The sequence below is a fragment of the Nerophis lumbriciformis genome, linkage group LG12 (assembly GCF_033978685.3).
Source record: "Nerophis lumbriciformis linkage group LG12, RoL_Nlum_v2.1, whole genome shotgun sequence".
Lineage (NCBI taxonomy): Eukaryota > Metazoa > Chordata > Actinopteri > Syngnathiformes > Syngnathidae > Nerophis > Nerophis lumbriciformis.
In genome coordinates, this window is record NC_084559.2 from 31,766,421 (window position 1) to 31,784,409 (window position 17,989).

The 17,989-nt window shown below is 40.4% G+C and overlaps 1 protein-coding gene across 1 annotated transcript in view; it reads left to right on the plus strand.

Annotated features, from left to right (window-relative positions):
- The window catches only part of wscd2 (WSC domain containing 2), a 217,228-nt gene that overhangs the window by 145,580 nt on the left and 53,659 nt on the right, over nt 1–17,989 (plus strand). Inside the window, exons 3-6 of the mRNA XM_061986359.1 lie at nt 1,213–1,327; nt 6,353–6,537; nt 17,100–17,221; nt 17,294–17,468. Of these exons, the coding sequence (XP_061842343.1) occupies nt 1,213–1,327; nt 6,353–6,537; nt 17,100–17,221; nt 17,294–17,468 (597 nt within the window). The remainder of the gene's footprint in view (nt 1–1,212; nt 1,328–6,352; nt 6,538–17,099; nt 17,222–17,293; nt 17,469–17,989) is intronic.

A 17,989-nucleotide genomic window follows, 5' to 3' on the forward strand; every position in this document is an offset into this window, starting at 1 on the left:
CCTCGTCCGCTCTCTTTTCCTGAAAGCTGATCCGTCCAGTTTTGGAGTTGATGTCAGCATCTGCTTTGAGTGTCGCAGGATATCCACACATTCTTGCCATCTCTGTCGTAGCATAGCTTTCGTCGGTAAAGTGTGCGGAACAAACGACTGACCATTTCGTCGACTTTCCCCACAGCCTCGTATTTTGAACAAATTTCGTCCAATTTCTTGCCACTTTCGCATCTTTGGGCCACTGGTGCAACTTGAATCCGTCCCTATTTGTGTTGTTACACCCTCCGACAACACACCGACGAAAGTGAGAAAATGCTTCCCGATGTGACGTCACGTTGTGACGTCATTCGCTCCGAGAGCGAATAATAGAAAGGCGTTTAATTCGCCAAAATTCACCCATTTAGAGTTCGGAAATCGGTTAAAAAAATATATGGTCTTTTTTCTGCAACATCAAGGTATATATTGACGCTTACATAGGTCTGGTGATAATGTTCCCCTTTAAAATAAAGCCAGTAATGCAAATTTTTTGTGGTCCCCTTTATTTAGAAAAGTATCGGAATAATTTTGGCACCAGTATCGGTACAAAAATATTGGTATCGGGACAACACTACAGCAGAGTGGATCAGGTAGATGTAGGCTATTGTGGAGCACTTAATATTAAAACTATAATAACACATCATATTGCATGCTAATGCCATACGCTACCGAGAATAGATCTGCATCCTTTAATCTGTATTTACTCTCCCCCCCATCTGAACAGTAGTTACTAGGAAGATTACAGCCCAGTCAAAAGCAGACCTTTAAAGCACAACAATTAAAGTAATGCAGGGACAGAAACAATGGCCGCCCCATTTAGCTATTAGCACCGGCTCAGAGGGGTAATGACACAGCACAGATGGCATTAGGACTGTTTGGTATAGCTTCAGCTTGGACTAACTGTGTGCCAGTAAAGAGGAAGGCCAGCATGCATCTACTTCCACTTTGAAAAATGCAAAGATGAAGGCCAGTACAGTTGCCGGCCACTAGAAGGGGACATGCGTCTTTATAAATAAATAAAGATTCTGCCCTCGTTTGAACTCCTCCTCTTCTTTCTTACAAGTAGGACAAAGGCGACTGTTTGTGTAGCTGCAGTTGATTATTAGGGCAGAAATACCATGTATAATGCATTTATTTGCTGCACATTTAACTAACTTATTCTCATTCCTTTTTCATCTCCCACAGCAAAATATATCGGCTGCTACGTTGATGACACACACAAGAGGGCCCTGAAAGGAGTGTCCTTTTTGGACTACAAAAAAATGACTGCGTTCCGCTGCCAAGACAATTGTGCAGAGAGGTATGAGAAAACACTGATTTATCCGCGGCCCTGGTGTCAGGCTGAGGTATAAATTAGAATTGATCGTCTGGAGGAGCTGATGCAAATTCAAAAAGGCTGATTAAAAAGGTTCTCCCTCATTAGCGGAGGTGTTGGATACGGTTGTAAACACCTCCTCCTGAAAAAACAAACGGACATTGATGGACTTTAGGATTATGTCGTGTTGCCTGTTTTAACTGTCGAAGCTCATGCAGCAAGCTGACACTTTATTGTTCCGTCGAGCTAAAATGGCACACATTGGTTAGCATATCTGCGTCAGGTTGTTGGTTCGAGCCTCTCTGCGCGTGGCGTATGCACGCCGTTGTGTGGGTTTTCTCTACGCATGTTTAGACTCTCTTCCAGCCTGTGATTGACTGCCGACTGTTCCAGGGTGTAAACAACTGGGATAGGCTTCAGTTCATTCACAACCTTCAACATGAATGAATAAATGCATTAAAATACTGTATCGCTCTATTAGGTACACCTGCACAGTCCAATGAGATCTAACACAAGAGCTCAGGAGTGTCCAAATGGACATATCTTTGTGTCAACTATGTGTCACAGGGGACAAAGTAGATTATTATTAGTTATTAGCATCAGCATTTCCGGTATTTCTCATTACATCATGTCGTTTTGCTCTTTTTTCTCACATTTTTACTGTTGTTTTTTTTTTCCAACGATATGCTGCGGGCCAACAAAGCTTGAGCTGCGGTCTGCACTTTGGACTCCCTTGAGTTAGTATCAAAATTAAATTAAATGTTGCTCTTTTTTTCCTCACATTTGTACTGCTTTTTGTTAGATTTCATTTCGACTAGGATTATCGGCCGATAAATTTGTTAAAATGTAATATCGGAAATGATCGGTATCGTTTTTTTAATTTATTTTTTTATTTATTCAATTTATTAAATCAACATAAAAAACACAAGATACACTTACAATTAGTGCACCAACCCAAAAAACCTTCCTCCCCCATTTACACTCATTCACGCTCATTCACACAAAAGGGTTGTTTCTTTCTGTTATTAATATTCTGGTTCCTACATTATATATCAATATATATCAATACAGTCTGCAAGGGATACAGTCCGTAAGCACACATGATTGTGCGTGCTGCTGGTCCACTAATAGTACTAACCTTTAACAGTTAATTTTACTCATTTTCATTAATTACTAGTTTCAATGTAACTGTTTTTATATTGTTTTACTTTCTTTTTTATTCAAGAAAATGTTTTTAATTTATTTATCTTATTTTATTTTATTAATTTTTTTTCACCATACCTGGTTGTCCAAATTAGGTATAATAATGTGTTAATTCCACGACTGTATATATCGGTTGATATCGGTATCGGTTGATATCAGTATCGGTAATTAAAGAGTTGGACAATATCGGAATATCGGATATCGGCAAAAAGTCATTATCGGACATCCCTAATTTCGACATTATGTTGCGGGCCAAAAAAAAACTCGAGCTGCGGTCCACAAATGGCCCCGAGGTAGCACTTTGGACACCCTAGAGTTATTAGTATCAAAATTAAAAAAATTTATAATGACATTATATACATTATTTTGCTCTTTTGTGTGCATTTTTACTAGGGCTGCGAATCTTTGGGTGTCCCACGATTCGATTCAATATCGATTCTTGGGGTCACGATTCGATTATAAATCGATTTTTTCGATTCAACGCGATTTTCGATTCAAAAACGATATTTTTCCGATTCAAAAGGATTCACTATTCATTCAATACATAGGATTTCAGCAGGATCTACCCCAGTCTGCTGACATGCAAGCAGAGTAGTAGATTTTTGTAAAAAGCTTTTATAATTGTAAAGGACAATGTTTTATCAACTGATTGCAATAATGTAAATTTGTTTTAACTATTAAATGAACCAAAAATATGACTTATTTTATCTTTGTGAAAATATTGGACACAGTGTGTTGTCAAGCTTATGAGATGCGATGCAAGTGTAAGCCACTGTGACACTATTGTTCTTTTTTTTTATTTTTTATAAATGTCTAATAATAATGTCAATGAGGGATTTTTAATCACTGCTATGTTGAAATTGTTACTAATATTGATACTGTTGTTGATAATATTCATTTTTGTTTCACTACTTTTGGATTGTTCTGTGTCGTGTTTGTGTCTCCTCTCAATTGCTCTGTTTATTGCAGTTCTGAGTGTTGCTGGGTCGGGTTTGGTTTTGGAATTGGATTGCATTGTTATGGTATTGCTGTGTATTGTTTTGTTGGATTGATTAATAAAAAAAATAAATAAATAAAAAATAAAAATCGATTTTTGAAAAATGAGAATCGATACTGAATCGTACAACGTGAGAATCGCGATTTGAATTGGAATAGATTTTTTCCCACACCCCTAATTTTTACTGTTGTTTTTTTGTTATATATTCTATTTAGACAATATTTTGCGGGCCAACAAAACTTAAGCTGCGGCTCGCAAACGACCCCCAGGCTGCACTTTGGACACCCCTGAGTTATTAGTATCAAAATGTACAATTGTTCTAATTGCATTATGTACGTTTGCTCCTTTTTTCTTAAATGTTCACTATTCTTGTGTTTTCTGACAATATGCTGCAGGCCAACAAAACCCGAGCTACGGTCCACAAAAGGCCCCCAGGCAAAACTTTATACACCCTTTATTTATTAGTATCAAGATTTTACTGTATTTTGCTCTTTTTTGTGCATTTTTACAGTTGTTTTTGTTACATATCTTATTTCACCAATATGCTGCAAATGTCCCCCAGGCTGCACTTTGCACACCCCTGAGTTACTAGTATCAAAATATACAGTTTTTCCTCATAACATTGTATAATTTTGCTCTTTATTCTTACATTTGTACTTTGCTTGTTGTTGTTTTTTCCGGAAATATGCTTTATGCCAACAAAGCTTTAGCTGTGGGCCACAAATGGCCCCCCGGGTCACACATTGGACACCCTTAGTTATGCCAGCCTTTTCACCCTTGAGTTATCGCTATCAAGTTGTGCATTTATCCCATGACATAATATATTTTGCTCGTTTTTCTTACATTGTTAATCTTGTTTTTATATGTTTTATTCTCACGATAGGTTGCGGGCCAACAAAACTTAAGCTGCGGCTCGCAAACGCCCCCCAGGCTGCACTTTGGACACCCCTGAGTTGTTAGTATCAAATGTACAATTTTTCTAATTAGGTTGCTCTTTTTTTCCTAAATTTTCACATTTCTTGTTTTTTCCGACAATATGTTTTTGGCCAACAAAACTTAAGCTGTGGCTTGCAAACGACCCCCAGGCTGCACTTTGGACACCCCTGAGTTGTTAGTATCAAAATGTAAAATTTTTCTAATTAGGTTGCTCTTTTTTTCCTAAATTTTCACATTTCTTGTTTTTTCCGACAATATGTTTTTGGCCAACAAAACTCGAGCTGAGGGTCACAAATGGCCCTCGGTGTTGGATTTGTGACACCCGTGAGTTGCTGGTATCTAAATTTAACATTTTTAACATGACATTGTATGTCTTCACTTTTTTTTTTTCTTACTTTTTTTTTGTTTAATTTCATTTCATCAATATGTTGCGGGCCGCCACAAATATCCCCCTGGGCCTCACGTTGGACACCCCGAAAACCTCTGCCTTTGCAAACACTAAATGTTTTGCACTATGAACAATGAATTATTTCGAAGTGTTTACTATTATGATTTGGGTACTTCTATGGTTCCTTTATGCATTTTTCCGCCAACCCCATTAAAACGACGTGCGCAAGTGTACCTAATAAAGTGTCCTGTAAATGTTCGAGCACTTGCTTTTAAACCTTCTCCTCTCCCTTACTTGTGCTGCGGTGGATTTTTGTTTATGAGAAACCCGAGAGCGAGTGTGCACAAAGCTCCATGAAGAAATGCTTTTCTGACTTTCGGTGTAGATGAAATTGACTGGCCGAGCCTGAACCTCGCCCTCCATCACCTTTGTGATGATTTAGTCGGCCGACTGTGGGCCAGGACTTAACACATCGCTCTTAACTGGAAAAATACCTGCGGCTAGCTTTCATAAACGTGTGGAAAAGCATTGCAGAAGAGAATAGACTATTAAATGTTGACCTATGGGCCATATTTATCTTGGTATACTGCATTTTGCTGCACTTTACAGCCAAACTGTGAATTGGTTTCCCTTTGCAGTAAATGTTTCACTTGTATAATCTGCATAAACGTCCACTATTAGAAGAGCCCTGCCTTTTCCCTCCAGTCGTTCCAATCAGTTTAATCAGTGCTCATTGTTTCCCTCTGAGCTCGGCTCCTCTCTTCTATTTCTCCCCTTTACTTCCCGTCTTCTTTTCTCCTCCACCGTCTTTCTCTCGCCTCTTTTTCCTCCCAGAGGAATAGCAGGGACGGCTCTATCGAATGCACTGAATTACACCCATCACTGATTCGCCGAGTGGAGAAAAGGTGCAGAGAGCCGCTTGTTTTCAGCTCCTTTCTCCTCACGCTCGCTTCCTGCAGCCGGCCGGCCCACCTGCTATTTCCAGAGCGCTGGTTTAATAAAAGAAGACAAACAAATGAGAAGGCAGTGGTATACAGAGGTCCGGGTTTGATTGGCAGCCCGAGGGGTTTTCGGGAAGGAGGGAGGGGGCGCTTGTCCATGTGTGAGGGGTTTCTAATTGCATCCGAAAGGCCTCTTGGGAGTCAAGTCCTTCATAAGGCAACAGAGGGTGGGCCACAGGAGGGAAGCTTTTTAAAGACTACTGAAATCATTTATAATTGGCTGTGCCTCAAAACCTTTTAGCATGTTTTTCATCTTTGGTCGCCAAAGAGAGAGATGTGGTTCCAAAGTAATGTCTGGATGAGTTCTTACGTGTACATCAGCACCCTCTGTGCATCGTTTATTTGTTTTTATTGACTGCAGTTGCTCTCAATATGAATCCACATTAGCCTGGGAAGGATTAAGACATAATGAATGTGCAGGTCATTAACTCTCGCCTCTTAGACTTTGCTAATGATGTTCATGCTTCTGCCCGCTCTTTGTGCAGAGGCTACATGTACGCGGGTCTGGAGTTCGGAGCCGAGTGCTACTGCGGTCACAAGATTCAGGCGGCCAACGCTTCAGAGAGTGAATGCAACATGGAGTGTAAAGGAGAGAAGAGCAACATGTGCGGAGGAGCCAACCGGCTATCCATCTATAGGCTGGAGCTGAGCCACGAGTCGGCACGGCGCTGTGAGAAAATCCCCTTTTCTTCATTGGAAACACATGCCGCTCCATACGGCCTGTAGCTACTCTATTTGCCAGTAATGGCTTTACTGAGATGAGAGTATTTTAACTACTTTCTTCATTATTATCTAGGCACCATGCATCTGCCTCTCCAATAAAAACCCGCCATAAAAAATGTCAACAATTCCACCCTAGTAACTGAAACTAAATTAGAAAAAGATCTCACAATAATTCACAGCAACCAAGAAGTCATTTAGCCCCTGAAATGTAACATGTTAGGCCGTTTAAGGCAAATATTTGTTTTATTGGATGCTAATGCCACATTGGGGAGCCGGCTGCCCTGTCGTGTTTACTCCTTCCCTGGGAGAGATGTGCAACCTGCCTCCCCCAGCACACCGTGGTCTGCATTCTAAGCACCCGCTGCCTGCTGTTTTACAAGCGAGGTGACGGCAGGAAAGGCTGATTATCGGAAATAGGGATGGAACATAGCACCGTGTTTCAAAGTGTGGGATCAGTCTGGAAGTGGTTGGTTTTGAAAATCCTTAAAAACGGTGGTTTCATCGTTGGGAGTGCACACATGCAGGACCAGGCCACGTGACCTTAAAGGGGGCCTATTATGATTTTAATCTTTATTCAAAACACTTCCTTGTGGTCTACTCAAGATCGTTTTTTCCTTAAAGGGGAACATTATCACCAGACCTATGTAAGCGTCAATATATACCTTGATGTTGCAGAAAAAAGACCTTTTTTTTTTTTAACCGATTTCCGAACTCTAAATGGGTGAATTTTGGCGAATTAAACGCCTTTCTAATATTCGCTCTCGGAGCGAAGCAATCCGCCATTTTCTCAAACACCGAGTCAAATCAACTCTGTTATTTTCCGTTTTTTCGACTGTTTTCCGTACCTTGGAGACATCATGCCTTGTCGGTGTGTTGTCGGAGGGTGTAACAACACGAACAGGGACGGATTCAAGTTGCACCAGTGGCCCAAAGATGCGAAAGTGGCAAGAAATTGGACGTTTGTTCCGCACACTTTACCGACGAAAGCTATGCTACGACAGAGATGGCAAGAATATGTGGATATCCTGTGACACTCAAAGCAGATGCATTTCCAACGATAAAGTCAAAGAAATCTGCCGCCAGACCCCCATTGAATCTGCCGGAGTGTGTGAGCAATTCAGGGACAAAGGACCTCGGTAGCACGGCAAGCAATGGCGGCAGTTTGTTCCCGCAGACGAGTGAGCTAAACCCCCTGGATATCTTGGCTCACACCGTCCCTTAAACTGGACAGATCAGCTTTCAGGAAAAGAGCGCGGATGAGGGTATGTCTACAGAATATATTAATTGCACGTTGTTGCCAAATGTATTTCATATGCTGTAAACCTAGTTCATAGTTGTTAGTTTCCTTTATTGCCAAACAAACACATACCAATCGTTGGTTAGAAGACGATCGCCGAATTTGTCCTCGCTTTCTCCCGTGTCGCTGGCTGTCGTGTCGTTTTCGTCGGTTTCGCTTGCATACGGTTCAAACCGATATGGCTCAATAGCTTCAGTTTCTTCTTCAATTTCGTTTTCGCTACCTGCCTCCACATTACAACCATCCGTTTCAATACATTCGTAATCTGTTGAATCGCTTAAGCCGCTGAAATCCGAGTCTGAATCCGAGCTAATGTCGCTATAGCTTGCTGTTCTTTCCGCCATGTTTGTTTGTGTTGGCATCACTGTGTGACGTCACAGGAAAATGGACGGGTGTTTATAACGATGGTTAAAATCAGGCACTTTGAAGCTTTTTTAAGGGATATTGCGTGATGGGTAAAATTTTGAAAAAAACTTCGAAAAATATAATAAGCCCCTGGGAACTGATTTTTAATGGTTTTAACCATTCTGAAATTGTGATAATGTTCCCCTTTAACCATAGGGCCTAGAGCAGTGTGTTTCAACCACTGTGCCAGTGCCGTGAGATAGTCTGGTGAGCCGATTATGTAGTTTCACCTATTTGGGTTAAAAATATTTTTGCAAACCAGTAGATATAATCCACAAATAATGTGCTGTTGTTGAGTGTCTGTGTTGTCTAGAGCTGGGCAGTATACCCATGTTATATTCTTCCATATCAGTAGGTGGCAGCACGTAGCTAATGTCGTAGATGTAGATGTCGGGAACATGGTTTGTCGTGATCACAATAGGCAGATGACAGCGGGAGGCAGTGTACAGGTAAAAATGGTATCTAATGCTTAAACCAAAAATAAACAAAAGGTGAGTGCCCCTAAGAAAAGGCATTGAAGCTTAGGGAAGGCTATGCAAAACGAAACTAAAATTGAACTGGCTGCAAAATAAACAAAAACAGAATACTGGACGACAGCAAAGACTTACAGCATGTGGAGCAGAGATGGCGTCCACAAAGTACATCCGAACATGACATGACAATCAACAAAGAAGGATAGCATCCGCACGCGGTGAATAGCGCTCAAAGGAAGACATGAAACTGCTTCAGGAAAATACCAACAAAAAAAGAAAAAGTCACCAAAATAGGTGCGCAAGACAAGAACAAAAACACTACACACAGGAAAACACCCAAAAACTCAAAATAAGTCAGGGCGTGATGTGACAGGTCGTGACAGTACACCTACTTTGAGACAAGAGCTATAATGATGCATGCTTGGTTATAGTTTGAATTCATATCCAACAATTGCGAGAACGACTTTTTACTGTCAATATCGGCTGCTGACTTTCATATTTTAATGTTTTCTGCAGGTGGTGTGCCTCAGGATTTTTTCAATGTAAAAAATGTGCCTTGGCTCAAAAAAGGTTGAAAAACTCTGGCCTAGGGGGCCGCCAAACAATATCTATTTTTCAGCTGTGCTCCGTATGGGCCGCAGCAGTTGTAATACACTTTTCCACCACTTGTGGCAGTAATGACAATCTCAAACAGAAGAGGTCTGGAGCTAAAGTCAGAGAAGTTTCTTTGCTGCAAAAAATATGACTAAAGTGGTGAAGCTGTATTTTCAGTTTCACTTTAATTTTATTGACAGTTTAGTTGTACATTAATATTATTTATTATTCTTAATTTAGTTAGAATGTAATTATTTCAGCACTGCGTAATTCTTTGTGAATTTATTTTTCATCAGTTTTTATGAGTCCTTTTTCCGCAATCAATTTATTTTTGTAATCAGCCTGACTTAACCCTTGAGAGTAATCTTTGTGATTAACACATGCTTTCGTATCATTGTAAACTCTTAAGTAGGTGAAGTATACAATTAAAATCAAGAGCATATTACTAATTCAGTGTTAATATTTGTGTGGAAAAGTTGGGTCCTAGGTCATAAAAGTTAAGAGCCCCTGCTATAGATGACATGTATTGGATATACTATGGTGTAAATTTAGCTCCACAGTCACTTTTATAACCTGTTCTTAAAGTCTGTCTGCAAGATTTTCGACTCTGGAGGCATTCCCAGTGTTGAGACACCCCCTATTGCAGGGAAGAGTCCTCCCAGATTATTTAGTTCTAAAACTGTCTAAATAATGAGAGGTGACTAGAGCTGAAGACGAACCATGTATTCCATACAAAGTCAGTAAAAGTATATAGAAAAACCAGCGTTGGAGAGGAAACTGAACCGACTAAAGTCCGGAACCTTCTCTAAAACGGGCGCTCTCCACATATGCTTTAGTCCACCTTTCTGCTGCTGCGCCTTGGCGGAGATTGAAACCGAAATATAACATGGCGTATGTGTCCGCTCTCATTCTCCGCACCTGGTACATCCTAACACCATTAAAACTAGCGGGAGTAATATGTGTGTGCGCGTGTACGGAGAAGAAACAAGGTGAGATCATTGTGTTTATCTCTTTGAGCAAAACAAATGCCAAAGCTAGTAACTTCTAAGGGGTTCCATTTTGCCCAAGCACCAAATTGCAAATGAAACCTGCTCAACCCTCTCCAAAAGTATCACAATTTATATTTTGAAAATGTACACTGTTTAAATACATATGCTAAAGTCATCACTGCAACTAGTTTTCCTCACACAGTCAAAAACAAAACTACATAAACATTAAACAGATTCACCTGGTCACAACATTAGGTACAGCTGCACACATGGACCCTGTTTTTAGCAACATTTATGTCACCGTATGTCAAGATTAAGCCCTTTGAGACACTTGTGATTTAGGGCTATATAAATAAACATTGATTGATTGATTGATTGATTGATTGAAGATTAGATGAAAAATATACTTGATCTTCCATTTTTTGGTGTTTCCCTATGGCCTGAAGGAGGAGCTCCTCCCCCTTAAGCTGACATATTAACTTAATTTCTAAATAAGTGCTGGAAACACAGCCAAACTGCAAATCCCCGCAAACAGAGGCAACCAAAGCTCACACTAAACTGTACGAACCTTATGTTTTGATGCTTTGGCATTGTTTAACATGCGTTACAACATTTATGAGTCAGAAAAGAAGACAATCATTATAGGTCCCCTTAAAATAGCTCATTATATTTATAGTAGTGCTGTCAAATAAGATTAATCCCACCTTTGTATTTGTATTAATCATGATGAATTACAGGTTATTACTTACTTGCATAATTTAAAAAATACCTTTTAGATAGACTTCTATATTTTTACACAAATGCAATTTTATTGTCAGAATGTCATCCAGGAGCATATTTAAGATGCACTTGAATGCACTACATGTATTTGCTCAAAACTTGGTATGACTGATATGACTTATTTTTAACACTTTTATAACCTTTATATCCCCGAGACCTTAAGTCTGATTTTTTTTTTATTTGTCATTGGCCAAAAATAGAACATGATTTATTAATGGCTTTTGACGTATCAGGGCCATTTAATGATGACTTTACATGGAATTATTACATATGGCTCCTATGCTTTCATACTCCTGGTTTATTACATAAGTCACCAGGTTGTTACGTTTTAGTCAAAACAAGTGCAGCACCCGAATGTTGTAATAACTTTTGCATCATGTTACTACAAAATAACAAAATGTATCACAAAATACGTCCAAGAATTTTTTTTACAGAGAGGCCGATTTTTACAAAAATGTGGCGTTATTACTAAATGAGATGAAAATGTATTACAGTATTACATAATCAATCAATCAATCAATCAATGTTTATTTATATAGCCCTAAATCACAAGTGTCTCAAAGGGCTGCACAAGCCTCAACGACATCCTCGGTACAGAGCCCACATAAGGGCAAGGAAAAACTCACCCCAGTGGGACGTCGATGTGAATGACTATGAGAAACCTTGGAGAGGACTGCATATGTGGGTAACCACCCCCAGGGGAGACCGAATGCAATGGATGTTGTGTGGGTCTGACATAATATTGTGAGAGTCCAGTCCATAGTGGATCCAACATAATAGTAAGAGTCCCGTCCATAGTGGGGCCAGCAGGAAACCATCCCAAGCAGAGACGGGTCAGCAGCGCAGAGATGTTCCCAACCGATGCACAGGCGAGCGGTCCACCCCGGGTCCCGACTCTGGACAGCCAGCACTTCATCCATAGCCACCGGACCTGTGTGTCTCCCCCTCCACAAGGGAAAGGGGGGAGCAGAGGAGAAAGAAAAAGAAACGGCAGATCAACTGGTCTAAAAAAGGGGGGGCTATTTAAAGGCTAGAGTATACAAATGAGTTTTCAGATGAGACTTAAATGCTTCTACTGAGATAGTATCTCTAACTGTGACCGGGAGAGCATTCCAGAGTACTGGAGCCTGAATAGAAAACGCTCTATAGCCCGCAGACTTTTTTTGGGCTCTGGGAATCACTAATAAGCCGGAGTTCTTTGAACGCAGATTTCTTGCCGGGACATATGGTACAATACAATCGGCAAGATAGGCTGGAGCTACACCGTGTAGTATTTTATACGTAAGTAGTAAAACCTTAAAGTCACATCTTAAGTGCATAGGAAGCCAGTGCAGGTTAGCCAGTATAGGCGTAATATGATCAAACTTTCTTGTTCTTGTCAAAAGTCTAGCAGCCGCATTTTGTACCAACTGTAATCTTTTAATGCTAGACATAGGGAGACCCGAAAATAATACGTTACAGTAATCGAGACGAGACGTAACGAACGCATGAATAATGATCTCAGCGTCGCTAGTGGATGAAATAAAACGAATTTTAGCGATATTACAGAGATGAAAGAATGCCGTTTTAGTAACACTCTTAATGTGTGACTCAAAGGAGAGAGTTGGGTCGAAGATAATACCCAGATTCTTTACTGAGTCACCTTGTGTAATTGTTTGGTTGTCAAATGTTAAGGTGGTATTATTAAATAAATGTCGGTGTCTAGCAGGACCGATAATCAGCATTTCCGCTTTCTTGGCGTTGAGTTGCAAGAAGTTAGCATCCATTTTTCAATTTCATTCAGACATGCCTCCAGCTGACTACAATCCGGCGTGATGGTCAGCTTTAGGGGCATGCAGAGTTGGGTGTCATCAGCATAACAGTGAAAGCCAACACCGTATTTGCGTATGATGTCACCTAGCAGCAGCATGTAATTGCTACAGAGTGCAGGGCCAAGAACCGAACCCAGAGGAACTCCGCACGTTTCCTTAACATAGTCCGAGGTCACATTGTTATGGGAGACGCACTGCATAATGCACCATTGCTATGCTTGTTTCAAATTCTAATTTGCAAGACTGTTTTGTGTTGTTACCACGCACATATCATTTCTGTTTGTTTACTATTTTCAATTCTGCTTTTTCCTGCTGCTTAGTCAGCTGCACGTTTGTTACCTCTGACCCGTGTTGCTCATGTGAGCCACGGTAGGGAAAAATGAAGAAGAAATAATAATGTGCCGAGGTGGCTGCTTAGCAAATCATTACACTCACATGATTTTTGTATCTCCACCGTAAAAGTTGATGAATCGTCGCCTTTTCTTAGAACACATGCAGCATATATTTTGTTAGAATTCTTCCGCTTTTCTTCAAGACCATCCGTTATCAAAGCTCTGCTTTGACAATTTGTCATCCACATATTTACATTATTGCTCTATTATTCATCCCTCCAGGCCGCGTTTATGTGACATCTTTGCACGGGGCACGTATGCGCATTGCGCAAACCAACAGTGCACGAAAAATCCATCCTGGTAGGGTTTCAAAGGCGTATGGGTGACGGAGAAAAGATATACGATAGAGGGGGCAAGGGCAGAAACATGGGCATGGCATTAAAAATGTAGCTTCAGTGAAATAAAAAGGTTAAAGATAAATAAAACATTAGATGGAGTCACATGACTAGGTCTCAAAACTATGAATTTAAACCCTTATAGGAGTGATTACTGCAGACAAAGACATGAGTTTATTCTTGCTGCGTCTTACAGTGTCAAAACTACTTCCACCTTGAATATAAATGTTGAAAAGTGTTTGAATGGCATGCAAACAGCCTGCATGTCAGCAAATATGCTTACTCTTCAACTTTGAACCATTTTCACCCTCTTCCGCTTTTTTCCACCCCCAACACTAAAGAGGCCTTGAAGGACATTTCTGCAGGAGCTGAAACTAAGACTGTTTTCACTGCTGGACTCTAGAAAGAGGTTCCGCAGCCTCCGTAGCAGAACCTCCAGGTTCTGTAACAGCTTCTTCCCTCAGGCCATAAGACTCTTGAACGCATCATAATAATCATCTCAATTCCCCCCCAAAAACGGATTAACTCGCTGGAATATAAAGACAATATAACATACATCCATAAACGTGGATGCATATGTAAAAGTGCAATATATTTATCTGTACAGTAATCTATTTATTTACTGTATATTTGCACCTTATTGCTCTTTTATGCTGCACTACAACAAGCTAATGCAACAACATTTTGTTCTTATCTGTACTGTAAAGTTCGAATTTGATTGACAATAAAAGGAAGACTAAGTCTATAAGCCGAGAAGTTGGTCAACTTTGACAGGCAACTTAGACCGGGAGATGGCGAGAAATACACAAAAAAGATCATCGTTTGGATTATGATTAATTCTACAACTGGAAGATATGAACTTCCACCTCAGTGAGGGCAGACATTGTACATTAAGTGATTATTGTATTATATTTGTTGGCTCTCACGAAGTCCGCATGAGTAGTAGTCAGTGGTGTTGTTGAAGGGAAAAGCGAACGTTGTGATACATCTGGGAAATTTCAGCACCGCTGTATGCTTAAAACATACTTGCCAACCCCCCCGAATTTTCCGGGAGACTCCCGAAATTCAGCGCCTCTCCCGAAAACCTCCCGGGACAAATTTTCTCCCGAAAATCTCCCGAAATTCATGCGGACCTGGAGGGTCTGCATTGAGCAATGTTGTTGTAACATATTGAGTTGGAGGCAATAACCAGGCGAGGTGATGAAGTACGTCTCTTTACTGTAGACTCACACACTTGACGTCAGGTGCGCAACACCACGTAAATCGTTGGCCAACCAAAAAGTAACCCCAGTACGCTATAGCCAACATTCACCAGGAGATGGCAACAGACAAACATAGATCACTCTATTTCATTCCTCCCCTTTTAGAATTGTAGAAGTTACTCAAAAGAAATAAACAACCCAACCAAAAAATGCAGCAGCTCAATTAAAAAACTGTACTTAAGCCACATTCTTTTTTTTTTTTAGTACTGAACTCTTAACCCTCATTTGTAAACAATAACATGCTTATTATACAAACAGTATTTGTACATCTTTAACACAAATTTTTATACTGTCTTCAGAGATTCAGTTTTTTTGGTGGTACTCGAAACCTTTCTGGGTACCTGCGGATCACTGGTAGGGTTTTTGTTGTGGGTGATCTGGGTTCTGATGATGGCAACTCAGCAGCCCTTGAATCTGGTTCAATGATGAGACTAGTTTGTGTCTGACTCACTGATGGTCCTGGTGATGGAACTGAAACAGCACTGTCCAGTTGTACTGAGGGCACATTTTCTGCAACTGGTGGAGACTAGATAACTGGCAGTCTCTCCATGTTTTCTCGCCATGGTAACATGTGATCCACATGCACTGTGCGCTGTCTCTGTCCCTCTTGATATATATATATATACAGTATATATATATATATATATATATATATATATATATATATATATATATATATATATATATATATATATATATATACTGTATATATATATATATATATATATATGTATATATATATATACTGTATATCATACTTGCCAACCCTCCCGAATGTTCCGGGAGACTCCCGAAATTCAGCGCCTCTCCCGAAAACCTCCCGGGACAAATATTCTCCCGAAAATCTCCCGATTTTCAGCCGGAGCTGGAAGCCACGACCCCTCCAGCTCCATGCGAACCTGAGTGAGGGAGGACAGCCTTTTTTCATGACGGGAGGACAACAGGGTGACAAGAACTAAATCATCCAGACTAGAGATAAATTGTATTATTATGTTTATCTTACCTAAAAATAAATATATTTATTAATTAAAAAAAAAAAAAACTAAATAAATTTTTACTATATTTTGCTAAAAACATCAAAATTAATTGTATTTTTATTTGTATTTTTTCGTGACTCCTTATTACATCCAGCCATAGAATTATACATTAAAATAAACATATTTGAAATAATTGATTTTAAATTATCATAATAATTCATTTAAAATGACCATATTTAATTATTAAATTAATTTTTTAATAATATTTTATTCATTACATTTTGAAACTCTCAGAAGCAAAGTTATGTTATATTCCTTAATATTTATTTATGCAAGTTTGAAGTATCAATTATCCAAACACAGTTTTGTTTGCATATTTTCAGGCTGTAGATATCTATATATATATATATATATATATATATATATATATATATATATATATACATATATATATATATATATACGTATGAAATATTTGACTTGGTGAATTCTAGCTGTCAATATACTCCTCCCCTCTTAACCACGCCTCCAACCACGCCCCGCCCCACCCCTGACCACGCCCCCACGCCCCACCTCCCGAAATCGGAGGTCTCAAGGTTGGCAAGTATGCTGTATATATATATGAAATACTTGACTTGGTGAATTCTAGCTGTAAATATACTCCTCCCCTCTTAGCCACGCCCCCACCCACCCCGACCACGCCCCTCCACCCCCCACCCCCCACCTCCCGAAATCGGAGGTCTCAAGGTTGGCAAGTATGGCTTAAAATGAAAGAAATGTAATTAATACATGGTTTTATGAAATTCCGTTCTTATCTGTACTGTAAAGTTAAAATTTGAATGACAAGAAAAGGAAGTCTAAGTCCAAGTGAAGTAGCAAAATCCAGCAAATGAGATTAAGTTTACAGTAAAAAAAAAAAGAGAATCGGCTTGCCTCTCCTGTTGTTGAGTTCAATTCTAACGATCAGAACAGAATGAGGTTGTGGGGTTAAAGTTCGTCAACACACTACGGGAACAGGAGTAGTAATGGAGAGAAACGGGTCAGGGCCTCAATAGACTGGAGGCGGCATCCCAGTAGGCGCTGTTCATCAGGGGTCAGTGGATGGAGGTCGCGAATGGAGGCTGCGCTCAGGAAGCGTAAAACTGAAGGATATATTGTTTTCATCCCCCATTCTGCTTTTCCTGTCTTTTCCAGACGGCAGCGCCATTTTCAAGGGCTGTTTCCACAGGCCGGACAATGTCACTTTGGCGCTCCCTTTCAGCGTCTCCATCCAAAACATGTCCGTTGACAAATGTGTCGACACGTGCACGGAGAAGGTGAGGCGGATTTGTTGCCATCGGTTGCGCATGACAGCCCGCCTTCAGTGTTTAATGGCCGCCGTATTTCAGGAGAAATCTCTCGCCGTCCTGGCTGGAGATCGATGCCACTGCGGCTTCCCGACCCCCTTCTTCTCCCTCCACGAGCCGGAGGACGAGGGCATGTGTCTCCACCGCTGCCTCGGCGAGGAGTTTGAAAGCTGCGGCGATGACGAGTACTTTGTGGTGTACCAGACGCAGGTGCAAGGTAAATTTTGTACTGTCAGGTAGGAAGTGAGACAGCCGCTTCCTGTGTTTTCAATAAATAACAGACATGTAAGTGCGCAGTGGTGCATTAAGAGTGAACAATTCAAACTGCTGAGCGCACCACTTCACTTAATGCATGCCTTCATGTACTAGAAGCTCATAAGGAAATGTCTGTGATGGTTCGCACTACCATTATTGTATTTTATTTATTGATAAAGTCTTGACAATCCCTCAATTATCCCGGTTAATGGATATGACTATGAACAAATTTCCGCAAAGTCAGATTATAATTAAAAAATCACATATTTTCATAGGGGCAGCACGGTGGGACAGGGGTTAGTGCGACTGCCTCACAATATGAAGGTCCTGGGTTCGATCCTGGGCTCGGGATCTTTCTGTGTGGAGTTTGCATGTTCTCCCCGTGACTGCATGGGTTCCCTCCGGGTACTCCGGCTTCCTCCCACCTCCAAAAACATGCACCTGGGGATAGGTTGACTGGCAACACTAAATTGGCCGAGTGTG